At 46.3% G+C, this 27806-nt stretch overlaps 1 protein-coding gene across 3 annotated transcripts in view; it reads left to right on the top strand.

The window, feature by feature from the left end:
- The window catches only part of REL (REL proto-oncogene, NF-kB subunit), a 54831-nt gene extending 28391 nt beyond the window's left edge, over positions 1-26440 (top strand). The window contains exons 5-11 of one of the 3 annotated variants that reach the window (XR_014218172.1): positions 10614-10754; positions 13870-13974; positions 16397-16609; positions 17802-17870; positions 19253-19321; positions 21336-24113; positions 24145-26440. Coding sequence is in view for 2 of the 3 variants with exons in the window: in XM_082217616.1 (XP_082073742.1) it covers positions 10614-10754; positions 13870-13974; positions 16397-16609; positions 17802-17870; positions 19253-19321; positions 21336-22144 (1406 nt within the window). In the remaining variant the exon portion in view is untranslated. Of the gene's footprint in view, positions 1-10613; positions 10755-13869; positions 13975-16396; positions 16610-17801; positions 17871-19252; positions 19322-21335 lie in introns of all 3 variants that reach the window. The other 2 variants (XM_082217617.1, XM_082217616.1) reach the window with 2 other exon arrangements.
- The last annotated feature ends 1366 nt before the right edge of the window (positions 26441-27806 follow it).

Here is a 27806-nt window from a genome sequence, read left to right as displayed (position 1 = left end):
AGTGAAAGGTTGAACTTATCATACGATGGCCACTTTGCCACCCACAAGGCAGAGTGTGTGGTGGGACAACTTCCACCCACTTGCTGTGTGTCGAGTTGGCAAGGCTTTAGTCATGCCACCAGTCCTCTGCCATTGACTCATACTTGCAGTGGTATGTTTCCTTTTGGCAATGTCCAGTCTCTTATCTGGTGTGGGTGGGGAAGGAAAAAGGAAAGAGGTAGAAAAGGAAAACCAGAGGCTCTGTAAACTGGGCTTTGCAAATTCTCCTTTATTCCTTCGGATTTGGGTGGTGCTTTTAAGCGTTCAAGTGCTTTGCACGCTTTGTCTTGTTATGTTCCTAACATCCAGCACAGACTGGGGATAGGTGAGGCTTGGCTAAAAGGGGCTTTGAAGGCACCGCCAATCACCAGTGCCTTCAAAGCACCTTCTGCGGCACTTTCCAAATCATTGACGATCAGCTGGTTATTGGGCTGCCCACCTGTCTAAGTTCACTTGCAGGGGTCTTGGAGGTCAAAGATCTGGTCCACTGGGCTGAAAAGGTTCACTAGCCGTGCCTTCCAGTATTCACTTTAGATAAGGTCAAGGGACCCATGACCATTAGGTCCAGTCGTGGCCAACTCTGGGGTTGCAGCGCTCATCTCGCTTTATTGGCCAAGGGAGCCGGTGTACAGCTTCCGGGTCATGTGGCCAGCATGACTAAGCCGCTTCTGGCAAACCAGAGCAGTGCATGGAAATGCCGTTTACCTTCCCGCCGGAGCGGTACCTATTTATCTACTTGCACTTTGATGAGCTTTCGAACTGCTAGGTTGGCAGGAGCTGGGACTGAGCAATGGGAGCTCACCCTGTCACGAGGATTCGAACCTCCAACCTTCTGATCGGCAAGTCCTAGGCTCTGTGGTTTAACCCACAGTGCCACCCGCGTCCCAATTCACTTTAGATAGGTCAGTATTATTAATATTGCAGTAAGGAGAAGAACTTCAGTTCAGTGATCCAGGCTGCCAGCCAGCCAGCCACACCCCCGTCAAAGGCACTCCATTCCTTCACTTCTCCCTCACCAGTTCCCCATTCCCCTACATCCTGCACCCTGTGACCAGTGAACGTACTTACTGGACTGTGTTGGTTTTTTGTTTTTTGTAGTACAGTGGTACCTCAGGTTAAGTACTTAATTCGTTCCGGAGGTCTGTTCTTAACCTGAAACTGTTCTTAACCTGAAGTACCACTTTAGCTAATGGGGCCTCCTGCTGCCACCGCACGATTTCTGTTCTCATCCTGAAGCAAAGTTCTTAACCCGAGGTACTATTTCTGGGTTATCGGAGTCTGTAACCTGAAGCGTCTCAAACCTGAAGCGTAGGTAACCCGAGGTAACACTGTACTGAGCATAATTCTCCCCGGCCACGCTCCCATTTGCAGGACCATCAGTGTCCCCTGAACAGTGTGTGAGTGGAGGAGGAGAATATTGGGGGGCGCTGAGGAGGAGGGAGCAAAATATACTATAGTGGGAGACTTACTTATTTTTCGGCAAGGTGGTTCAAGGCTAGCTGTTTGTCTGGCTGGTTGTTTAAGTGCCTAACGCAGGCTTCCTCAACCTTGGCCCTCCAGATGTTTTGAGACTGCAGTTCCCATCATCCCTGACCACTGGCCCTGCTAGCTAGGGATCATGGCAGTTGTAGGCCAAAAACATCTGGAGGGCCAAGGTTGAGGAAGCCTGGCCTAACGCTTGACATTGGGATGATTACATATTTTTCGGCAATTTAGACTACACCTCATTCTGTATTTTCTTGCACCTTCTATGCCAGAGATCATTAAAATATAATTTCTGCACATGCGTGGTCCCCCCCGTCCCGGATTGGTGGTGCAGCCCTTCTTTTCCTTACCTTATGACTGAACCAAGTCATGGTTTGGATCAAACTTGTGTTTGGGGCAATCCATGGTTTAGCCTGCTGTCTCAGTTGAGTGGCTGATTCAATCCATTTGCTGTGGGAATACAAAAGTGTGTATTTCATTATCTTGTACACGTCGTTGACTCGCTTTGCATTTTAAAATTTAAGAAATCTTATAAATCAATGAAATGTTACAGTTCATTTAGCAATCTGTGTTTTTGTTTTGGTTTTTTAAAAAACCAAAACCAAAATCTGGTTAGTTAGTTGCAATAAATAGATGAGTAAATGGTTTCTTTCTTTTTTTCTTTTTTTGAGAATGCTGAAAGTAGTCCATAGTTTCCCTTAAATGTGACATAACTCGCCTATTATTAACTCAGACTCAGAACACGCTGGGATTTTAAGGAGTTTCTGTCTCAATTTTTGTTACATTTCAGATTTTACTTTTCCTACAGTTGAGTATGTAGTTTACAAAAATTCATTAACAATAATGTACGGCATTTCAACAACTTCCAGTATACGAAATCTTAGTTAATATATTTAATGCCATTGTCGGAGTTCCGTTGGGATCGCACCAGAACAAGTACAGTCATACCTCGTGTTGAATGCGCTTTGGGTTGAGCGCATTCGAGTTGCGCTCCACGGCAACCCGGAAGTAACGGAGCGCGTTACTTCCGCGTTTCGCCACTTGTGCATGCACAGACGCTCAAAATTATGTCATGCGCAAAAGCAGCGAAAAGTGGCGTGCGCAGACGTGCTGTTGCTAGTTACGTTTGCTTCTAGATGCGAACAGGGCTCCAGAACAGATCCCGTTCGTATCCAGAGGTACCACTGTACACAATATAGAGAGTTGCTCTCATGGACGTATTTAAGGAACATGTGGACTGCTTGGCTCTGAGCTATTGAGTTGCGCATGTCATTATTATTTTGGCACTGTATATATTATTTAATGTTTCATGTATTACAAATGATTGAAATGCTGTACAGTCAAACCTCGGTTCCCAAACCCCTCCGTTTTGGAACGTTTCGGCTCCCGAACAACGAAAACCTGAAAGTAAACCTGCTTCCATTTTGAGTTTCCCTATTGTATTGAGGCTTCTGCTTTCAGTTTTTAGTTGTCGAACGTTTTGGAAGATGAACGGCCTTCCAGAACGGATTACGTTCGACAAGCGAAGTTTGACTATGTATTGTTGTCAATGAGTTTTTTTAAACTACATACAGTGGTACCTCGGGTTACATACGCTTCAGGTTACAGATTCCGCTAACCCAGAAATAGTACCTCGGGTTAAGAACTTAGCCTCAGGATGAGAACAGAAATCGTGCTCCGGCGTCCCGGCGGCAGTGGGAGGCCACATTAGCTGAAGTGGTGCTTCAGGTTAAGAACACTTTCAGGTTAAGAACGGACCTCCGGAATGAATTAAGTTCTTAACCCGAGGTACCACTGTACAGAGTTGCAGCTTTGAAACGCAGAAAGGCCTGAGCAAAGCATTCGCCGAACAGGTGGGATTGCTTGAAGTTCGGCAGAGGAGGGAAGAGTTGTGGGTTTCACTTTGCTTTGTGCAACTCGCGCCAGGGCGTCACACAGGCCTGCGCCAGCTCTCCGCGAAAGCTCCCCTATCTATCACACTCTGCGGCCCTCCTACAGTTCAGTGCAATCGTTCCACCGAAACTGACACGTCACAGGGAGGCTGCGATCATGAGGAAGCGGCTCTCTCCTCTGTGGGATTGGCCGTGGTTAATGAGCTCACTAGCGAAGCACAAGCTTTCAGTGGGATGCCGGTAGAAACAGAGATTAAGGTGTAGGAGGACAGCTGTCAGCAGAGATATTGGAAGGAGCCTCCCGGTCCGATTCCACTCTGAATGCCACTTGTGGCTGAGGGTGGAAATTGAATCACAGATTAGGGCTACCTGCTTTCATGCTTTGGTTGTGGGCTGGAAACATCTCGCTGGAAGACAGAGAAGCAATCACACTCCCTGTATACACACTATACATTTAAAGATCCCCCCCAAAGAATCCTGGGAACTGTAGTTCATTAAGGTTGCTGGGAGTTGTAGCTTTGTGTTGGATGAGTTCCCAGGGTCCTGGTGGGATGTGGGGAAATGTGCTTCCAATGCAGTGTGTACATATATGGGGAGTGATATAATTTCATTAGAACAGTGTTTCCCAAAGTGGGTGATATAATAATAATAATAATAATAATAATAATAATAATAATAATAATTTATTTATTTATACCCCGCCCATCTGGCTGGGTTTCCCCAGCCACTATGGGCGGCTTCCAACAAAATATTGAAATACAATAACCTTTTAAACATTACAAGCTTCCCTAAACAGGGCTGCCTTCAGATGTCTTCTAAAAGTCTGGTAGTTGTTGTTCTCTTTAACATCTGGTGGGAGGGCATTCCACAGGGCAGGTGCCACTACCGAGAAGGCCCTCTGCCTGGTTCCCTGTAACTTGGCTTCTCGTAGTGAGGGAACCGCCAGAAGGCCCTCAGCGCTAGACCTCAGTGTCCGGGCAGAATGATGGGGGTGGAGATGCTCCTTCAGGTATACTGGACCGAGGCTGTTTAGGGCTTTCAAGGTCAGCATCAACACTTTGAATTGTGCTCGGAAACGCCACTCCCAGTCACCAGTCTAGCTGCTGCATTCTGGATTAGTTGTAGTTTCTGGGTCACCTTCAAAGGTAGCCCCACGTAGAGCGCATTGCAGTAGTCCAAGCGGGAGATAACCAGAGCATGCACCACTCTGGTGAGGCAGTCCGCAGGCAGATAGGGTCTCAGCCTGCGTACCAGATGGAGCTGGTAAACAGCGGCCCTGGACACAGATTTGACCTGTGCCTCCATGGACAGCTGTGAGTCCAGGATGACTTCCAGACTGCGCACCTGGTCCTTCAGGGGCACAGTTACCCCATTCAGGACCAGGGAATCCTCCACACCTGCCCGCCTCCTGTGCGCCCAAAACAGTACTTCTGTCTGTCAGGATTCAACCTCAATCTGTTAGCCGCCATCTGTCCTCCAACTGCCTCCAAACACATATTGCCCCCTGGGGGGCACTGGAACAATCGAGGGGGGTGGTAGTAACCTCGGGTGCAATTGGGGGGTGTTGAATAAAAATAAGGGGGCAGTGGAAGCATAAACAAAGAAGAGAAGAGAAATATGAAAAACCGTTCATACGTGTATAGTCTGTTTTGTAATGACGCTTACAGCCAGGTCAGGTGCCATTGTGGGACAGTAACAATGCCCCCCCCTCGATCTGGCAGCCATGCTGGAGGCGAGGGTTTTCCCTGGACTTGGGTGAACCCTTTTTGACTTCCCCCAGACCCGAGAGGCGGTTCGCAGTTTGCCTGCCTATTTGGTCAATGGCAGGCAGGCTGCAGCACCTTCAGTGTGTCTTAACTAGGTCTCTCTAGGGCCAGGGCCTTTTCAGGACTGGCCTCGACTTGGTGGAACGCTCTGTCACAAGGGACAAGGGTCCTGTGGGACTTGACATCTTTCCGCAGGGCCTGCAAGACAGAGCTGTTCCGCTTGGCCTTTGGTTTAGACTCAGTCTGACCCTTATGTTTCCCTCCCCTTATGGTTTTGATCTATGGACCACTTTTAAAATGAGGCTGCGTTTTAAATTGCATTTTAACCTGTCTTTTAAATTGGGGTCCCCCCCCATTATGTTTATATTGTAATTTTACTGGTGTTAGCCTGCCTGAGCCTCGCTCTGGCCAGGGAAAGTGGGGTATAAATAAAAATTATTAGTATTATTATTATGCGGGTGGTGCTGTGGGTTAAACCACAGAGCCTTAGGACTTGCTGATCAGAAGGTCGGCGGTTCGAATCCCCGTGACGGGGTGAGCTCCCGTTGCTCAGTCCCTGCTCCTGCCAACCTAGCAGTTCAAAAGCACATCAAAGTGCAAGTAGATAAATAGGTACCACTCCGGTGGGAAGGTAAACGGCATTTCCGTGCGCTGCTCTGGTTTGCCAGAAGCGGCTTAGTCATGCTGGCCACATGACCCGGAAGCTGTATGCCGGCTCTCTCGGCCAATAAAGCGAGATGAGCACCGCAACCCCAGAGTTGGTCACGACTGGACCTAATGGTCAGGGGTCCCTTTACCCTTTAGCCTTATTATTATTATTATTATGTACAACAGCATCTTTCTTTACTATGTTGCAGGACATAATAAGGAAGACAGATGCGTAAAAGAACGGAAATTAGTCGCTGCATCTCTCTCTTTGTCCGCTTAAAGAAGGCAGATTTCCAGGGGGGGGGTGCTGGGTAATTTATTTATTTTTTCTGAAAAGGGATCGGTCGGCCAAATAAGTTAGGGAACCTCTGCATTAGAGGAAGCAGTGAGGACTCTGCTGCAGCCAGAGAGGCTGTGGGGAAGGAGCAGTCAGACGGGGGATGCTTAACACAGGACAGTTAATAAGGAGCGTGTTTCTTGGAACTCTTTACGCAGCCTGGCAGCTATCAATGTCTGCAGTGCCCACAAATAAATGTGGGTGGATGCGGGGGGGAGGTGTGGCAGTCTGGGCCCAGACACGCAAGGGGGAGTTTGCCTGTGGGTGATTGAGTCATGGGCTTGTGTGTTGAGTGGGCAAAAGCTGGTATTTTGTGAACATAGTGTACTAGTAGGTGAAGGTGTCTGATGTTTGGGAGGGGCTTGAGTGGGTGTAGGTGCTGCTGGAAATGTGTGCATTGGATGGTTTGGGGCTAGTGCCTAGGGCTAGGGGGGATGAGGGTGTCCACAGGGTCATGAGACTTAGCTATGAGTAGGATCTCGACCTGCCAGCTGTCATGGGACTCAGTGCCTAGTCATTTTCTGACCCCCGCCGCAGATGCCCATGGCCCTTGCCACATCTTTGTTATTTCATCTTTAGCTTCTCGTTTCCTTTATTTTTAGCATCTCTGGCCTTTTATTTTTAGTGCCGGTTTATTTTCGCCAGCTCCCCTTTCCCGAAAAATCACAAAACTCACCGTGAAGTTCTAAATGGCCTTTGCATTTTCAAATAGGTGTGTGTTTGAACCAGTGTGGTGTTGTGGTTAAGAGCGGCGGACTCGTAATCTGGTGAACTGGGTTCGATTCCCCGCTCCTCCACATGCAGCTGCTGGGTGACCTTGGGCCAGTCACACTTCTCTGAAGTCTCTCAGCCTCACTCACCTCACAGAGTGTTTGTTGTGGGGGAGGAAGGGAAAGGAGATTTGAGACTCCTTAGGGTAGTGATAAAGCGGGATATCAAATCCAAACTCTTCTTCTCTTCTTTGTAATCAAGCCCCGGGGAGTTATTCTCTTTCCAAGCACATGATCTCAATGCATCCCCCCCCCCCAAAAAAGTTCACAGTTGTTTGCCTCTATGCCTTCCTTCATTATGTAACCTGGTCTGCTCACTCCTGTACCTTTAACAGCTATATCATTTGTTGAAATCAGCAAGGGAAGAAGTTGCTCACCGTACTGATTTCAGCACAAACAGCAGCTGCAGATTTCCTCCTCTCAAGGCTGCTTTGAAAAGCACACAGGAGCAGGGAAAACATTAGCAGCCCCAGAGCCAAAATGCAATTTTTATAGGGGGAAACGATGTAACAAATAATAAAACATTCTCTCAGGTCTCTTGTATGCCTGAATTTTACAATGTTTCCTTCCACCTGTTGCCAGGATATTTGCAGAAAAAGACTAATGGTGTGTGCGTGCATATGTATGTGTGTGTGTGTGTGTGTGTGAGAGAGAGAGAGAGAGAGAGAGAGAGCGCGCGCGCCTTGGCCACAGCAGACAGAAGTTTTTACAGTGGTGCGTCGCAAGACGAAATTAATTCGTTCCGCGAGTTTTGTCGTCTTGCGATTTTTTTCGTCTTGCGAAGCACGGTGTCGGGAAAGTTTTGGAAAAGCTTCAAAAATCACCAAAGTCTTTAAAAACCTCAAAAAAGGCTACCACACCGCGTTCTATGAGTTGCTCCTAAAAGTCAAGTCGCAACTGTATTAACGGTGTTAAGAAAAAGGAAACAAACTTGCAAGACGTTTCCGTCTTGCGAAGCAAGCCCATAGGGAAAATCGTCTTGCGAAGCAGCTCAAAAAACAAAAAACCCTTTCGTCTAGCGAGTTTTTTGTCTTGCGAGGCATTCGTCTTGCGAGGTACCACTGTACTAGAGTAATGAGAGTGACCTTGTGTTGCATCTCGCTTGCTCGCAGTTGACCTCCTTAGACGCTGGAGTGGTTGGGCCATTGACAAACACAGAGTATGTACAACCAAGAAACAGAAGCTTGCCCTCTTCTGTGAGCAGTAAGGTAAAAGTAAGGGACCCATGACCATTAGGTCCAGTCGTGGCTGACTCTGGGGTTGCAGTGCTCATCTCGCTTTATTGGCTGAGGGAGCCGGCGTACACCTTCTGGGTCATGTGGCCAGCATGACTACGCCGCTTCTGGCGAACCAGAGCAGTGCACGGAAACGCCGTTTACCTTCCCGCCGGAGCGGTACCTATTTATCTACTTGCACTTTGACGTGCTTTCGAACTGCTAGGTTGGCAGGAGCAGGGACTGAGCAACGGGAGCTCACCCCGTCGTGGGGATTCGAACCGCCGACTTTCTGATCAGCAAGTCCTAGGCTCTGTGGTTTAACCCACAGTGCCACCTGTGTCTGTGAGCAGTAGGCAATGTAAATACTTCTCTCCTGCAGAGTATCTCTTGACAGATGAGATGACCTGTCCCTCCTGAGAACCCAGCATAGCACAGTGGCTGTGACTCTGGGCCAGACAATTTGCTGTTCAAATGTCACCTCGCTATGGCCAGCCCTACTGTTAATGCTGGCAACCAGCAAATTCCACAAAATATTCACTGAGTGATAGTTGCCGGAAATGGAGAGGTTGTTGTTGTCGAAGGTTAATTCATAACAGTAAGACTGGTTTGTGAAGGTCATTGGTCGTTCTTTGAGAGCGTTCTTTGATGGCGATTCCTTACAGTGCCCACATGCTCAGAATCTGGTCGTCAGCTACTTTCTACTGATGGCCAACTGCTTCACTTGCCCATAGGTTGGGCTGGCTCTTTCATGTTCCAGGGTAGAATTTTCTGGTGGAGGTGGCAGTACAGGAACTGCTGTCGTGTTGAAAAATATGATGTTGCAGTTTAGTGGTTAAGAAGTGTGAGCTGAGGCTCCGGAAACACCTGCTTCAAGTCTCACCTTTGGAGGAAACACCTTTTAAAGGCAGGTGAAAGTGCAACTATCACCCCTGAGGAAGACATTGTGTGGAAACACATTGGGCGGTTTGGAGCAGGCTTCTGTTCCTCTTTACTTCACAGCTCACTGGGGGGCCTTAAGACAGCCACACGCCTTGTCCACACACACAGATATCCCTGTTTGCACCATGGCAGTGATTAGACTGGCCTACATTACTGGTTCTTGTATGAATTACTGAGATCATGCACATATAGTGCTTCAGCAAAAGTTCTGCATGAACACTAGGTATTGTTATCATAGTACCTATAAGGGGTGGGGGGGGACACACACAAGTGTTAACCATGCTCTCTTTGATTCTTGCAGTAGGAAGTGGAATTTAAAAATAGCCCAAGAGAAACCGTCTTCCTCTTTTTCTCAGCTGCAAATTAGAGAAAGGCAAAAGAAAGAGTAATAATCGTAAGGATGTGATGAGCAGCAATCATAGATTTGTGTTGTTGTTGTTATTTAGCCGTTTAGTCGTGTCCGACTCTTCGTGACCCCCTGGACCAGAGCACGCCAGGCACTCCTGTCTTCTACTGCCTCCCACAGTTTGGTCAAACTCATGTTGGTATCTTTGAGAACACTGTCCAACCATCTCGTCCTCTGTCGTCCCCCTCTCCTTGTACCCCCCATCTTTCCCAACATCAGGGTCTTTTCCAGGGAGTCTTCTCTTCTTGTGAGGTGGCCAAAGTATTGGGGCTTCAGCTTCAGGATCTGTCCTTCCAGTCAGCACTCAGGGCTGATTTCCTTCAGAATGGAGAGGTTTGATCTTCTTGCAGTCCGTGCGACTCTCAAGAGTCTCCTCCAGCACCATAATTCAAAAGCATCAATTCTTCGGTGATCAGCCTTCTTTATGGTCCAGCTCTCACTTCCATACATCACTACTGGGAAAACCATAGCTTTAACTATACGGACCTTTGTTGGCAAGGTGATGTCTCTGCTTTTTAAGATGCTGTCTAGGTTTGTCATTGCTTTTCTACTAAGAAGCAGGCGTCCTTTAATTTTGTGGCTGCTGTCACCATCTGCAGTGATCATGGAGCCCAGGAAAGTAAAATCTCTCACTGCCTCCATTTCTTCCCCTTCTATTTGCCAGGAGGTGATGGGCCCAGTGGCCATGATCTTCGTTCTTTTGATGTTGAGCTTCAGACCATATTTTGCGCTCTCCTCTTTCACCCTCATTAAAAGGTTCTTTAATCCCTCCTCACTTTCTGCCATCAAGGTTGTGTCATCTGCATATCTGAGGTTGTTGATATTTCTTTCGGCAATCTTGATTCCGGCTTGGGATTCATCCAGCGCAGCCTTTTGATGAATTCTGCATATAAGTTAAATACAGCCTTGCATAGAGGAGTGTAAAATTGACGTGAAAATAGGTGATGTGAACTTATTAGAATTGAGATCTGCGGATGATAGGCTGGAATGTATGGACTGCGATGTGAAACAGGACGAGCCAGCTCACCTACACCCCTGGACCTCAGCAGGTGCCACTGTGATGCAATTGTCCTACAGCCCTGTCCTCACTTCTGGACTGTCTTTCTTTCCACAGTATCTGAAGAGGAGCTGATGGCCATTGAAGAGTACAACCTCAACGTGGTGAGGCTCTGCTTCCAAGCTTTCCTCCCTGATGAACATGGCAACTGCACGCTACCCCTTGCCCCAGTCATCTCCAACCCGATTTATGACAACCGTAAGTACCTGCGAATCAGATTGCGATTCATGTCTCTGTCTCTCTTTTTGCTGCTGGGCTCCCTGTCTGATTGTTGGGATACTGCCGGGGAGACGGGGGCATCAGAAGAAGAAGAAGAAGAAGAGTTTGGATTTGATATCCCGCCTTTCACTCCCTTCAGGAGTCTCAAAGCGGCTAACATTCTCCTTTCCCTTCCTCCCCCACAACAAACACTCTGTGAGGTGAGTGGGGCTGAGAGACTTCAAAGAAGTGTGACTGGCCCAAGGTCACCCAGCAGCTGCATGTGGAGGAGCGGAGACGCGAACCTGGTTCCCCAGATTACATGACTACCGCTCTTAACCACTACACCACACTGGCTCTCTAAGAGGCCCCCAGCTGGGTCTCCCTTGGAAACAGCATCTATCAGCGACACGGGCCTCAGATACGTTTAGAGACCCGTGCACGCTCTGTCAGCAGAGTGTGTAAATCTTCTCACAGCAGAAGAGGGAGACAGAGAAATGTGTAAGCATAATGTACAGCATTTTATTCAGCATAGTTCAGGGACAGAGGAAAACATGTCTGCTTCCCTTCGTCTCCAGCAAAACAGCAGTAACACAAAAGCTATATACAGACGGAAGTTCCCAGCAGGCTGTGCTGGAAGTAAACAGGCATGTGACACACAGCAATCATGCCTGTACCTTTTTAAGGTGGAATGGAACTATATCGTAACACTGATGACCCCTTGGCCCAAGCCATTGTCTCTGGGTTAGGGCTGATCCACACGTACATTGCTCAATATCTCTCAGGATTGGGTCACACACTCAACCATTTCCTCATTCCCCATCTCCTCCAGAAGTCCACTTACCACAATATCCTGTAATTATTCACCACAGCCCCAATGGAGAGGGAGGCTGAAAATGAAGGAACACAACCGGGGGGGGGCTGATGCATTAGAGTGAATGAAGCCCCCTCTCACCAACCTGAGCATGTCTTTGGCCAGTCTGCACCTGTTTGCCTTTCTTCTTTCAACCACCACATTTGCTTAATGTGTCATGTACCAGACAAAAATCAATATTTGCAGATCTTGGTTAAAAATGGAATACGCTTATACGTAACCAAGACATGTTCAAACAATAGACTAGTGACAGGAAGTACTAGGTAAATTTCAGCTGAATAGGTTGATATAAGCAGTTCTGAAAACGCCATGGTCTAATATTGTCAGTGCCATTTTGATAGACTGAAAGAGTGTGAAGATACCCTCTTCTCCCTCAGTATCTGAGAATGAAATCACAATGTTTGGCAATAAACCTTTCTGCTACGACTGGATTGGAAATCATCTATCATTTTACACACACACACACACACACACACTATACTATACTATACTATACTATACTATACTATACTATACTATACTTTTTATTCAGTTTTAACATTATCACAGTCTTAACAGTGTAGAACATTTATACAGTCGTACCTCGGAAGTCAAACGGAATCTGTCCCGGAAGTCCATTCGACTTCCAAAAAGTTCAGAAACCAAGGTGCGGCTTCCGATTGGCTGCCGGAAGCTCCTGCAGCCAATTGGAAGCTGTGGAAGCTGCGACAGATGTTCAGGTTCTGCGGAAGCCTCCACGGATGTTCAGTTTCGCAAACCGGAATACTCATTTCCGGGATTACAGCATTCAGGAGCCAAAGCGTTCAACTGGCAAGGCGTTTGTCAACCAAGGTACGACTGTACACTCTTGAATCTATGGAATACAAAAACCAGTAATAAACATTTCTGAGACATCTTAATATTATAACTATTAGGAATCAGGTGTTGACTAAAGAAGAAAGCAAAGAGATTGCATGAGATGAAATCTATAAATAGAACATAATACAGTGCATTAAGTGCATTCATCAGCATTATTTGAGTGGCAGTTGTCTAGTAATAGAAAATTAGATATTCCAGTGAGTCTGGAGCAGGATCTGTCATTGTTTTTCATTCTTCTTTTGTCTTCTTTAGAATATCTAATTTAGGTCTGAAATTTCCACCCTTTAGATGTCCATGTATGTGTCACTTGACCTTTAAGATACTTCTGAGGAAACATCTGCAGGGCCATGTTAGCTCACTGGGGCTTCTTCCTGGTTACAAATATGTAGAGTTAGGAACTGCAGACTGTTAAGCTGAGTGGTGGTTTAGTCAGTGATGGCAGCTGTCCAGCAGAATGGGTGGGGCAGATGACTGAGCAGTTCACAGTAGGTGCACCCAGAGTAGCTGGTCAACCCACAAGGTAGGTGTCATGGTTGCCATCCATAGGATTAACACAAAAAGTGCACGCCTTATTGAAGCAGTTGCTTTCCATCCATATTTTCTTGGAATTTGCTGCAAAGATGTCTTTGATTTTGAGGGTGGGATTCAGTTCCATACTTTCAGTCATGTTATGTAATTGAAGTAAGTTTGGCACTTTTGTGCAACAAACTACTACTACTAGTAATAATAATAATAATAATAATAATAATAATAATAATAATAATGTATTATTTCTACCCCCAGCCACTCTGGGTGGCTTCCAACAGAACACTAAAATATAATAATAATAATAATAATAATAATAATAATAATAATAATAATACAATAATAATAATATAATATAATCATCATCATCATCATCATCTTTTTTGTAGCAAGGAAGATAGGAAAGCACACTGAAAAGTATGGGATGACAATTGCTTCACATAACATCATCTAACTTCCCTACACATCAGTCAGAAAGATTGCTCTGTAAATAGCAAATGTTGTTTAACCTTGGTACAAATATTATTCAAGCAAATCGGGTTGGATGCTCAATAAACAGGTGATCTGGAGGTGACCTGTGACTTTACATGGCTAACAGGGACATTTGGTGAATATGCATTTGGCGTGTTTGCAAACTGCCCTGGAGCTCTATTGCTCCAGAGGAGTGTTAAGTTTTTCCTCCCAATTGTATTTTAGCACAGTACTACGGCAGAGTCTTGTGGCAGATAGTTGCTCACCGAACACGCTTGCCTGCAGAGCTTCCTTTCCCACCTCTCTATTTTTAAGCACGAGTTACCGTAAACATCCTCACCGACTCTCCTTCTCTCCTCTAACTATTGTTTCCTTTTTTCTGCTTAGGGGCTCCCAATTCAGCAGAACTGAGAATCTGTCGTGTGAACAAAAATTGCGGAAGTGTGAAAGGAGGGGACGAAATCTTCCTACTGTGCGACAAAGTTCAGAAAGGTAACTGGCTTCCTCCAGACTTCCTCCTGTGTCTGCAGAGAAAGGGAAATGTGCAAGAGTCTTATGGTCTGTAAATTGGGTCTTCTGGCAGGCTAGGATCCAGAGTCAGGCATGAAACAACAGGCAGACCACTGGAAAAGGTTGTTGGACAGCCTTAGTGTGATCTCCTGGTCAGCATCTGACCTGAGATCCTCTTCTGGAGGCTCAGAAGAAGAAGAAATTTGGCAAGAGCTGGAGTTGTTTTCTTGCTTGGAATCACCTGATCTTCAGGGCAGCTTCCAACATGACAACTTCCCTTTACAGATCAGCAATAACAGTGTTAGGGTTCAGTGTACAAGGTCAGTAGGTGATTCAGGGCTGGCAAAAGAATGCCTTTTCCACACACCATGCGTCATTAATTTATTAAATTTGCTGGTTGGCTGCTGTCTTAGATGCCTTTCAAAGAGGAATAGACAAATTCATGGAAGGGAGAGTGAATCATGATTTGGCCATGATTTCATTTCACTTTTAATTAGTATACCGCCTTTCTATATTGCTATGCAGAAGGCGATGGACAAGCTGAAGAAGCAACAAAATAGACAATAAAGGCCACACACATAATAGCAATCTGATCCAGTACAGATAAGGCACAATAACTTTAAAATAAACAACATATCAAATAAAGCAATATTCGGCGATCCATTAGAATATAATAGTAATCAGTAAAATTAAATATCGGCAAATAATAGTTAAGCAGCTTACACTTATCAGTTACAATAAAGAATTACTAAACTACAGTCATACCTCGGGTTACAGACGCTTCAGGTTGCGTTTTTTCAGGTTACAGACTGCCGAAACCCGGAAGTACTGGAACGGGTTACTTCTGGGTTTCGGCGGTCGCACATGTGCAGGAGCGCTAAATCGCAACCTGTGTGTGTGCAGACGTGCCACTGCAGGTTGCGCACATGCATCCCGCACGGATCACGTTCGCAACCCGAGCATCCACTGTATAATCAATAAAAAATAATGGCACAGCACAATGCGTGAAATACCAGAAAACAAGCAAAACCATGTAAAAGGATCAAGGTGAGAAACGAGGACATACAACCTATAAAATCATTTTTTTTAAATATCCCTGATCTCCTCTTCTCTCTTCCCAGCTGCTTCTGCTGTTCACAGAGAGTGTGGTGTAGTGGTTAAGAGCGGTGGACTCGTAATCTGGTGAACTGGGTTCGCTTCCCCGCTCCTCCACATGCAGCTGCTGGGTGACCTTGGGCCAGTCACACTTCTCTGAAGTCTCTCAGCCTCACTCACCTCACAGAGTGTTTGTTGAGGGGGAGGAAGGGAAAGGAGAATGTTAGCCGCTTTGAGACTCCTTTGGGTAGTGATAAAGCGGGATATCAAATCCAAAATCTTCTCTTCTTCTTCAGAGTCATGGCCTGGGAAAGGCTTCTAGGGCTGGAAGGTGGGGCAAGGCAGGTGGGAAAAGCCATTGCCTGGTGGCCACAAGTTGATGGCTAAGTGGAACCTTGATAATAATCATCATTAATAATTATTTTTATTTATATCCCGCCCTCCCCAGCCAAGGCCGGGCACAGGGCAGCTAACAAGCAATAATAAAAACAAATTGAATGAATACAACTTTAAAACAAGATTAAAATACAACATTAAAATATTGAAACATTAAAATATTAAAATACAGCCTCATCACAGGAGGAGAAGGAAAAAGAAAGAGGGGGAGGGAATCAAACTGGCTCCAAGCCAAAGGCCAGGCAGAACAACTCTGTCTTACAGGCCCTGCGGAAAGAAATCAGATCCTGCAGGGCCCTGGTCTCATGAGACAGCGTGTCCCACCAGACCGGAGCCAGAGTTGAAAAGGCCCTGGCTCTGGTTGAAGCTAATCTAACTCCCTTAGGGCCCGGGACCACTAGGGCGTTGCTATTTATGGACCTTAAGGTCCTCCATGGGGCATATCAGGAGAGGTGGTCCCGTAGGTACGAGGGTCCTAGGCCAAGGGTGATAGGCAGTACCCCAGATACAAGGGCCATTGCCTTCACTCCTTCCTTGTGGTTGGCATCCTAGAGGCATCTGGCTGGCCACTGTGTGAAGAAGGATGCTGAGCTTAATGGACCTTCTGACCTGAGCCTGCAAAAGGCTCCTCTCCTTTGCTCACCTAATCATTCAAAACTGATAATAGTGTGATGCCACGAATTGAGTTTGGGTTTAGGCATGGCAGGTCCCTGCTCCATCACAGAGTTCGCTGGACAGCCTCGAGCAAAGCCAATTTCGCGTGACCTAAGTTAACCTCATAGGGTTGCCGTAAGATAAATGGCAAGAGCAGAAAGCAGAACTTGGGCGGCGATGCTAAGAAGTGCTTGACTCTCTTCCTCTTCTTCAAATCGTTGCGCTAACTCCAACGCTTTGTTGTTTTTCTGGCAACCAGATGACATCGAAGTCCGATTCGTCATGAACGAATGGGAAGCCAAGGGGATTTTCTCGCAAGCCGACGTGCATCGGCAAGTGGCCATTGTCTTTAGGACACCTCCCTTTTACAAAGACATCGCCGAGCCCGTGACTGTGAAGATGCAGTTGCGCAGGCCTTCGGATCAAGAGGTCAGCGACCCCATGGACTTCAGATACCTGCCGGAGGAGAAAGGTACTGCACCGGCTGGAGGAAGCAAGCCCCCTTGGGGTTAATAGCAGAGCTTTCCGAACTTTTCATGCTGGTGAACACACTTTTTAGACATGAATCATTTCGCGGCTCAGTAATTCAGTTTTACTAGCAAGCCAGAGGTTAAACAAACCCCTTTCCAGTCGCTTGAGGAGCGTTCGCACGACACACTGCAGCCGACACACTAACGTTTCACATCACTCAGTTTGGAAAGCTCTGTGTTAATGAAATACACGGTGGGAGGCAAGTTATGCTCCCCATGTCATCATTCTCACCATCCTATCCTTCATGGGGGGCAACTGGCCAAGGAGCCTTCTGTATTCATGATTGTATCAGCATGTTTCACAACACTAATTTTCCAGGATTTTAAGACATGCAGGGACCCGAAACTCTCCGATTCAGTCACCCTCCATGAGTTGTAGAACGACGAGAAGGTTGATGGGGTAGTGGAAGTAGCAAGCCATTATGTATGTCCTCACCTGACCTTCATGTACTTAGACAGTGTTAAATGTGTAAGTCTGAAGAGGACTCATCTCGCACACATTGGATAACACATTTGCTAGTGCTGCTGAATCAAATCTCGGAAGAAATTGCACAGGAACCAGATTGGTCACTGAGCTTACAAGAACCTATTTTCAGAACCACTTCCTCTTCCGTTTCCACTACAGCATTGCTGCCGCCAGTGAGATATTTTAAGACTGAAGTCAAAGACTGCTTAACTTTTAATGCTGGGCAGCTTCCTCTTCTGCCCTAATAAAAAGTTACTCTCTGAAAGGAGGAGGAGGAGCCACAACCTTTAAAACTCAACACATGAAAGTCCTTTCGGAACAGAGCCTTATATTTAGTCTTGCAGGAATGTTCTGACCCTGCCCTCCCTATTTAAGTGTAAATAGGAAGGAGTGGTAGAACACTTGCTTGGCATGCAGAAGGTCCCAGGTTCAATCCCTGACATCTACAGCTTATATATAGGGCGGGGGGTCAAGCAGCAAATGATGGGAAAGAGATAGGCCTAGGACTCTGCTGGTCCAGTTAATGGCCTGCAAGACCAAATAGCCCAATTCTCCCATATATGACAATTTCCGATATTCCACTGAAAATCTGAACAGAACTCAAAACTGGGCCTCTCTTCCTCTGGAAACATCGCTAACTGCAATCCCATTTGCTCCTCCACTTTTAGATCCTTACGGTCATAAGGCAAAAAAACAGAGATCACCGATTGCTTTGCAGAAGCTAATGCAAGACTGTGGTAAGGATACTCCAGGGATGTGGGTGGTGCTGTGGCCTAAACCATGGAGCCTCTTGGGCTTGCCGATCAGAAGGCTGGCAGTTCGAATCCCGGCAATGGGGTGAGCTCCCGTTGTTCGGTCCCAGCTCCTGCCAACCTAGCAGTCTGAAAGCAGGCCAGTGCAAGTAGACAAATAGGTACCGCTGTGGTGGGAAGGTAAACGGTGTTTCTGTGCGCTCTGGCTTCTGTCACAGTGTCCCGTTGCACCAGAAGCGGTTTAGTCCTGCTGGCTACGTGACCTGGAAAACTGTCTGTGGACAAACGCCGGCTCCCTCAACCTGAAACCAGAGATGAGTGCTGCACCCCATAGTCAAATTTGACTGGACTTAACTGTCCAGGGGTCCTTTTTACATTTTCCTTTTACTCCCCCCTCCAATTCCCCTTGTTTTGATGTTCTGCAGTAACAGCCAAAATATTTTTTTTAAGCTTCCATCACAAGAGGCTTATCGTTTTGAGGGATGGGCTGTTTTGGGAGGAAGCCCCTGTGCACCTCAAATACCTCTGTGGCATCGCATTCTACCCCCCCATTAGGGTCCCTACCAGTGAGAGTCAGGCTGCATGGACAATACCATGGGCAAAGGGGGTCAGGTTTTGCCTTCAGCGCAAACAAGTGCCTCTAGGTCGTATTATTCCTACAGAGGAATAAATACCATGCACTCACTTCTGTAGGGGGATGCAGAAAGGTTCCAGACTCCACTGGGCAGCGCCTGAAGGTTCTTTCAAATGTCCCTGATGGTCCCAGTCATCAACAATTATTATTATTATTATTATTATTATTATTATTATTATTATTATTATTATTTACTTTTGCTACTTGCTTTCTGCAGAAGAAAAGTCTCAAAACGACTAAACGAAATGAAATACAAACAGATACATGTTTGGCTTTTACTTTATTTTAACCAAGAATGTTCAGCGGAGAGTTCCTAAAATGATTGTCCAAAACACAATGGGTGGATTAGGTCGACCACCAACTCTGCCAAAAGATTAGCACCACAACGGAGCCTAACTTAATTACCAAAGACCTGGGTAAATAGAATACCTTGGCCTGGTGTCTAAAAACGGACACAGGTGCTGCTAGGTGTGCTTCCTTGGGGAGATCATTCCAGAAATAGGGACCCACCACTGAAAAGGCCTATTATGCACCCAACCTCCATAACTCCCTCAGTATGAGACACACAGAGAAGGGCCTCTGATGAAGTTTCATTTTGCCCTCAAGACCCCCTTCTTAACTGTCTTCCACCTTGCATCTGTTCTTGGCAGCACTCACCACCTAAGAGGACTGATATACAATTATTATTTTTTAGAAGAAGATGCACAGCCTAACCACCTTTTCCCCCTGGCAGGTCCATACGAGAGGCCTAAACCTTCGGTGTTCCAGAATACTCCTGGTGAGGCAAAGATAATTAAGAAAGGTTGGTTCTGCTTACCTATCATGGGAATTGGGGTTGCTTGTGTGTAAACCTCCAGCCGTTCCCAACTGCTTGGGGTGGTTGCGTCTTTCCCCGGCTGAGCAGCCCTTTTGCGCTGCTGCTCAGTCGCTGGAAGAATCCATCAGTGGGTGTCTCCTAAATTTCCTCCAGCATAAGAATTCCTTAACGGACAACCTTCGCCTCGCCTCTCTGCGCGGAAGCCTTCTGCGCAGAGTGGGCGTGCCAAGCGGTGGTCCTCCACTCTCCTCACTGAATTCACTGGAAGAGTCTCGGAGCCTCCCCTCCGAAGTGCTCTCTGCCTCTCCCTTCTTCCTGGTGTCACCTGGACTTCTTTCCCCAGAGGACGTTCTCTCTCTTCCCTTACTAGTTCCCTCTCCTGCAGAATCTGGGAGCCTAGCCTCTCCACTCTGCTCCGATGTCAGTTCCCTGACATTACCCCATGTTCTTCCTTTGTCTCTCTTCCTTTTCATATCTGCTTTTATTTAATTTGTTTGCTAAATTTGCATGCCGCCCTTCAACCGTAGATCTCAGGGTGGCTGACAACATAATCTCTACCATGACCATGAACATTGTGTGAGGATATAGTAGATCGCAATGAGGGCACCTGCCACACTATGCCTCTCCCAGTGAGGAGGTCCTCAACAGCATTCATCTCACCCCTTCTCTTCCCATATATGGGCAGTGACCATAGCTGTCAAACGTCCCTTATTGGGCGGGAAAGTCCCTTATCCCAGCACTGTGTCCCGCTGCTGTCCCTTATTGATGATGTCCCTTAAATTTCCCGGGTTTCAAAGGAAGCAGCTCCTCTCCCTCCCTCCCTGCCGGCCAGGGAGGAGGGAGGTTCCAACTGTGTTGCTTGGCTGCGTTGCTCACCCAGTAAGGAGTCTAAGAACGACTGGGGGGCGGAGCTTGCATGCCTTGTGCCCATCAAATCGGCCGCGTTGCCTGGGGACTCGCCTTTGCTCAGGGCTTCCCAGCGGAGAGGTGACGGTGGTTTTCCTTGCTGCATCCCCTTGGCTGGGTTGCTGCGCTGTGGGAACCACCGCTTGAGGCTTTGTTTGGCTGCTGGCTGGGCTTTCTGCCTTTGGCTTGGAGGGGCTCAGAAGTTGAACATACCTGTGCTTGGAAAATCCCTTATTTTGGCTGCCGGTCCCTTATTTTTGAGGCTGCTGGTCCCTTATTTTCAAATCTGTAAGTTGACAACTATGGCAGTGACATCATCTTGAGGCAGGCAGCAAGAATGCATTGAGATTCCATTATGGATTAAGTTCCGCAGCTGAGTTCAGGCGAATCCTGGAGCATCATTGGAATAATGGGACAAACCAAGTTGTTTATGAACTGACATGCCTAAGGGGCACCGCCTCTCCTGAGCAAAGGGCTGGGGGTTCACCGGACGCTGCAGGTGGGCGAGGAGAGGAAAGAGAAGTTGAGTTGAGGAGTGGAAGTCCATTCCACATGCCAGCAAACACTATTGAATTCAAGAATCGCTGCCTCTCCTGGTATGCCCCATGGAGGACCTTAAGGTCCACAGATGACAACATTTTGGAGGTCCCAGGTCGCAAAGTGATTAGATTGGTCTCAACTAGGGCCGGGGCCTTTTCAGTACTGGCCCCGACTTGGTGGAACGCTCTGTCACAAGAGACTAGTGCCCTTCGGGATTTGACATCTTTCTTCAGGGCCTGCAAGGCAGAGCTGTTCCGCCTGGCCTTTGGTTTGGACTCAGTCTGACCCTTTTGTTTCCCTCCCCTTATGGGCTACTTATAAAATGAAGCTGCATTTTAAAATGCATTTTAACCTGTATTTTAAATTGGTTTTTTCCCCTATTATGTTTTTACTGTAATTTTACTGGTGTTAGCCACCTTGAGCCCAGCTCTGGCCAGTGAGGGCAGGGTATAAATAAAAATTATTATTATTATTACTACTACTACTACTACTACTATTATCTATGGTTATACATGACTTGCACCATCTCACCTGTGTTGATTCTTTCTCACAGAACTGAATATGTATCACTCTCCAGGGGATGTCCTCCTCCCGCCGCAGAGAACACCTGCGCAGACCTTTCCAATGCAGTCCTATTATTCCCCTCCGATGAGCAACCACAGTTCCAATGGATGCGCTGACCCATCTCTGCAGATGGCAGGGCCCGTTAAGCAGGACGGAGCTCCTCTGCCATGCTGGCGTTCCTCCGGTTCATCTCTCAGCTCCTTCCTGCAGCAACGCAACTTTTCAGGAGAAGCGCCGCACACCAGCGCGCAGAACGGCGGCTCTCCGTCGCTGGGACAGGAAGGCAGCCTGCACTGGGCCAACGAAAAGGATGGGAACCTCTACAGAGCGCTCTTTGGAGCCACGAATGGCCAAACGTCATCAGCATCATCCATGTATCAGCAAGACATGTTGAGTGTCTCCAGCGCTTCCGGCAACCATCCTCTTCGCCCTGTAAATGTTGCAACGGCCAATGGCAACGGCATGGAGATGGATGACGCCCGGTGCTCAAGCGTAATGTTGGAGAAGGCATCCTTCACCCAAGTTTTGAATCCGAGCGATCACAGGAGGCAAGTCCAGCCAGCGTCGCATCCTGGCATGTCAGTAGCAGTTTCAGGTAGCGCATCTTCAAGTACCCTCTCCAGCACCTTTGAGACGATGCCCTTTGCTTACCTGGATAGCCTCAATGAATCAAGACCGCCCAGCAACCTTGCCGTGCAGAATCCGATGAATTTATCCAATAACCAGTACTTTCCATACAGCACCCAAGACGAAGAGTTCCTTAGCTCTTTTGGGGGCAACTTTGATGCCATTATTTAAAGCTCTGAATACTGATTAGATCAAGTTGTTGCTCCAGTAGACAGGCAATAGTTTCTTTCAACAGGATAATTAGATTCTACATGTCTTTTGCGGGAAAGTAATATTCCTTTTCAATGCACTAGTGTATGCTGGAATTTACACAATGCCATGGCAATTTTAGGATTAGTGATGGAGGGGCAATCAGGTGAGGTTTGATAGTTTTGTTTTTACTTTGCTTTGTACAAAGCACTCTGTGGTTATATTCTTGTGCTGCTGAAAAAAGTTGATTGAGAGGGTTTATTTAATTTTTTTAAATTATATTTTGGTGCATTTGTTGTAGCCAGACTCTTGGTTAAACTATGTTCAGCTGAACCAATGAGTTTTGCAACTCCGAACCCCTTCTTTTGTATTCTGGCCTTGACGGGTCTTATCTAGGGGTGCTGTACAGGGTACAGTCACATTGTTGGTTGACTGGGCACTGATGTATTAAGTTTTCCAGCAATTCTTTAAAAAAAGATTTTTTTTAAAGGCTTTAATGCAACATTGACTATGCCAGTGTTGGTAGCTTTGCAAGTGGAGATAAAACTGCACTATTTTTGTTTCATTTGATCAGAGAATAGTTGAGTTGAGAGCCTTTGCCCAATGCCTCCCATAGCCAGTGCCCAGCCTGTAGCCTGGCTCTTCTACCCTTGTCCTTCCTTGATGTTGTCTTTTGAAGGGGCAGCGCTTGCACACCATGCCCCCTTCTCTGCCTTCAGACTGCAATTGTGCAGGGTCTAGCTCAGTGGAAGATCACCTGCCAAGTTCAGCTCTAGGCATCTCCTGACAGGGCTGGGAAACACTCCCAGGCTGAAACCAGAACTGCTGTGCAGGCCATGCAAAGCAAGATGGACCATTGCTCTGAGTTACTATAACGCAGCTTCATGTGATCTTATGGCTCCCAATTCAGCTCTAGTTGCACACAACTATAGACACCAAAGAGGAATGAACCAAAGATGCATCTAAAACAATCTGCGTGCAGATGCGAGTTTCCACCTGTCTCGGCTTGGTTTGAAGAGGCCTTCTGTGCTCAGATCTCCATTGCAGAATTTGGGCGGCACCCTTTGGCCTACACACAAGCAGCCGAACAATGCTCCCATGTACTGACATTTGAGGAAGAAGCAGCCAAGCTCTGCCTTGCCTCCCGTTCCTGGGATTGGAAATGCAATGCTTTCATTTGTTAAGAAGGATCATTTGATGTTCCTTTCCCCCTCTCTTTTTAATACAACTTGGACCTGTGTGTTTTCTGAAAAAAGAGGGGCGTGAGTTTCGTTTTGTGGAAAAACTAGCGCTCTGGAGCAATGCAGAGTTCTTTTTCAGACAAGAAGCATGCCGCGTGAAAATCTTGTTTCCACAACCCTTTTGAACGTTACTGCTGAAATCAACGTCTTCTTGACTTGCTGCCCATATGGTCTCTTCATTCAAAAGCCATTGTGTTGGCAAAGGTACTTTGACTAAGCTCTCCAAGGATTCATCTCTGGCCCAATAACAACTAAGCCACTGGAACAGAGAAACCTGGGGCTGTTAGATGTGCTAGCTATGTTACTCTGCCATGTAGCTGGAATCTCATCAACTGCAGCCAGGGCCAGTGGCAAATTAGGACCAAATGGAAGCAACGCAGAAAGATGGGACTCTTCCTTCCCTTTCACTGAGGCCACCTCTGCACCTGAACAAATTTAAACTTGGACCTGTGCACCCAAACTTGTGATAGAACACAACTATTTTTTTAATAAGATGGTCCAGTGTCCCATATGACAAAGCCTTCAGTTCCAAAGTTCTTGTGGGATGGGGAGAAACGTATTCTGAGCAGTAGCAAAGGGGAGGAGTGAGGTCAGTTGGGCTGGGTGATATATCGATCGGTATATCATCCCAAATCAGTTTGAAGTCCATATCGTGATATCAGTTTCATAATTTTTGACCTGACAATATATTGCAAATTGTGTTTGTGCGTGTGTACGCACTATGCAAAAATCATGATACAGTGGTACCTCGGGTTACAGACGCTTCAGGTTACAGACGCTTCAGGTTACAGACTCCGCTAACCCAGAAATAGTACCTCAGTTTAAGAACTTTGCTTCAGGATGAGAACAGAAATCGTCCTCTGGCTGTGTGGTGGCAGCGGGAGGCCTCATTAGCTAAAGTGGTACCTCAAGTTAAGAACAGTTTCAGGTTAAGAATGGACCGCCAGAACAAATTAAGTTCTTAACCTGAGGTACCACTGTATGGGGAAAACCATGAAGCCAGCCAATGGCCTCAATCCTTATTTCAGACGTGGTGATATATTGGTATATCGCAATGTTTAGCTGGTGATATACTGCGATGTTGAAAACCAGATATCGCCCAGCTCTACTGTTCGCTTCTACATACTTCCAGCCTTATTTCAGACAGAGTGCTATATCGATATATCACAATGTTAAGCTGGTGATTTATCGTGATGTTGAAAATCAGTTATTTCCAAGTCCTGGAGGTAAGCATTCTGCAAATGCGGCAGCGGGAGCGCTGAATTGGCTCAATGGCAGATTTGCACTGTACTGACCTTACAACGCCTTGCCACTCCCCCTCTCCATCACGATATGTAGCCCAACTCTGCCAGAGGGCAGCCAGGTAAGCGGTGTAGCCCCAGCATGCCATTTACCACGGGTCATGAATAGGTGCCAAGCTAGACTGTGTATTGAAACCCCAGCAACCCATCTGCAATGCAGATACGCTACTTGTGCTACTGGTACTTCTGCCTTATGGGTCCAGCCACTTTATCCCATCTGCACTGGTGTTTCTTCCATCGTCAAATCACCGGATAGGCAGGTTTTACGAAAGGAAGGACTCCCATTTGATAAGAATTGCAGGCAACTGAACTTTCGAATACTCTCAATTCCTAGCCTTTTCCAAGGCAGGGTAATGTGCTTTTACCATGTAAGGGCTGTTAACTGATATTGCAATCTTATTGGGGTTGGACATTTAGGCTGCGCTCGCTCCTCTGCACACTTAGTTTGGAGCAAGGCACTTTTAATTCACTGGGGCGTCCTTAAAAATACAGTGGTACCTCGGGTTACAGACACTTCAGGTTACAGACTCCGCTAACCCGGAAGTAGTACCTCAGGTTAAGAACTTTACCTAAGGATGAGAACATAAATTGCATGCTGGCGGCACGGCGGCAGCGGGAGGCCCCATTAGCTAAAGTGGTACCTCAGGTTAAGAACAGTTTCAGGTTAAGAACGGATCTCCAGAACGAATTAAGTTCTTAACCCGAGGTACCACTGTAGGCATGAATAGGATTTCGGAGTTAACTTGGTTCATTAATTGGCCAGGATTTACTTAATTAGCTGACAACCCTACATGTAACCACGTGACTATTGAAAGTAATTGGTCACTCTTTTTGTGAACTGTCTCTGACTCAAAATAGCTACCCTTAATTTACTCAATATTAGCTCTTCAGGTTCCTTTTCAGCTCCCTGCTGTTCTTGAGATTGACATTGAGCACTGATATTTTTGTTTGTTTGCATTTAGGCAAATCTACATTTAGATGATAGTAATGACTGTGTCATTGTGAATTCTTTTTTGAAAAATATATATCAAAAGATGCCTTTGAAACGTTTTGGCATATATATATATATATATATATATATATATATATATATATATCTTTAACTGAAACTTCCAGAATTCTCACATTGAGGAGACCACTCTTGCACAGATATGAGGTTGCTGTTGTTGTTGCTTTTCCTTTTTCGTTTCTGCTTGGTTTCTAAATGAGTGCAGTCAGTATTCAAAAAATACGGTGACGAAAAGGTTTTAACACTCCCTTTGGGTTTTCCTTGCACTGTGAAAAGGTTTTTGTTTTTTTCTGTCCTTGTGAATAGATTGTAAGGGTGGAGGGATCTTTGTCTGATCCTCAACTTCTTAGGCTACTATACCCCCCTCCATTTTTAGTGGTGCTTCCAAAGCAGCTAAAGTGTTAGTAAAACCTCTGAGGGTTGGGGTGTCCTTTTTATGAACAAGTGGTTTATAAATTTTATGATGTCAATATAATAAATTCTATTTTTGTAATACTCAAAAGTATGAAATGGAAGGGGGGAAGAGTATTCCTTCTAGCCAGTAGCAATATTTGGCGCAAGAATTTCTGGCAGCTCAATGAGCACGTCAACATGAAAAAGTTTTATGTAGTTCGAAACATAAAAGTTCTCAGGTTCTAACTTGCTGTTACTGTGGTATGACATTTTTATTTTGAATTTTCTTAACTGGTTGTGTGTGCGTAAATAAACCTTTTTTTGACAAAACCTGTTCAAGTGTACATTGTCGGCGTCATCATTAACCCTCCTGCACTGTTCTTTCTAAATACAGTCTAAGCTAGAAAATGATATAATAAAATTCCCATTAAAAGCGTAAGATAAAAATCAAATAATGTCACAAATACATAAAACAATAGTGGGCTGGCAGGAGCCACCAATGGGGAGAGATGCCCTGTTGTTCTCGGGTTCTGGTTGGCCACTGTGAGAACAGGAAGTTGGGCTAGATGGGGTTCTGGCTTGATCCAGTAGGGTTTTTCTTGGTCACAGCCAAAAGCCTCGCAGTGAAATGGTGAGCCCAACCCACACTACTGACCAGCTGGAGAAGGCAAGGCAACTAGGGGCTGCTATCCTTTCTTCATGGTCTAATTATTGCTCACTTGCTTGGGTGAGAAGAGGTGAGGTTGTTGTAAACAAAAAATGTGGGGTATCCAAGAGCCCATATAGAGTCCTTACATAGGTTCCCTATTGGTAGGAGAGAATAACAGAGGCCAACCAGAGAATATTGAGAAGCAAAGCAGCTAGTAAGCTTGATCTTTATTGATCTGTTGCAATAGGGTGCCCCCTAACCCGCAGGAGAGGAAGAGGAATCCAGAAAAATGGCCCTCAAGGCCTTATAAAGACTTTTGAAATTGCCATCCTGTAGATCAAGACCACCCCCAAAAAGATCATACATACATCACAGAAGGGGTGTAACCTAAGACCACCCCTCAGATACATCACACTTACATCACAGAAAAGGCGGTCCAAAACAGAAATTTGAATATTGTTTCTCTCCTGTTGTTGTTTATCTCCTGTTTGGCAGGTTACTTGATTGGATTGCCTGGGGAGCCTGGCCAGTCTTTTGTAGTGATAAATACTTAGTTCCTGGGCCAGGTCACAGGCTCACACCCTATTTATATCTTAAATGTGTCCTTAAGAAAGGAGTTGTGAGGAAAGAGACAATGGGGAGGTTTCCCACTTTGACCTTGCAGAGAAAATATTGGGTCAGTTTAGGAAGTTGGCCTTCCTGTGCTGATCTATGTATGTGCTTGGTTGGTACACTTATGAACATTACCATATATCTAAGACCATAAAATTCCTATCACAAGGTACAGGGCCAGGGGACTGGCAAGAGGATCAACTACTGGGAATTGGGCTTCAGCAGATGCTCAGCAGTGCCGATCTGATGTACGCCAATCCAAAATTCACAATCTGCTTGAGCACCACACACAGAGAAGCTGCAGCAAAACTGTTGTCCAAAGCTAGGCACTTGCATCAGATAACAGCTCAGCAGTGACATCTGCAGGCTTCCTGATCAGACGCAATCTACAGCCAACCATGCAACGACATGACCTGCAGTCTAACTCTGGCATTGCTTT

The sequence above is a fragment of the Podarcis vaucheri genome, assembly GCF_965113315.1.
Source record: "Podarcis vaucheri genome assembly, chromosome: 3".
Lineage (NCBI taxonomy): Eukaryota > Metazoa > Chordata > Lepidosauria > Squamata > Lacertidae > Podarcis > Podarcis vaucheri.
This window is presented reverse-complemented; position numbering and strand designations above follow the sequence as displayed.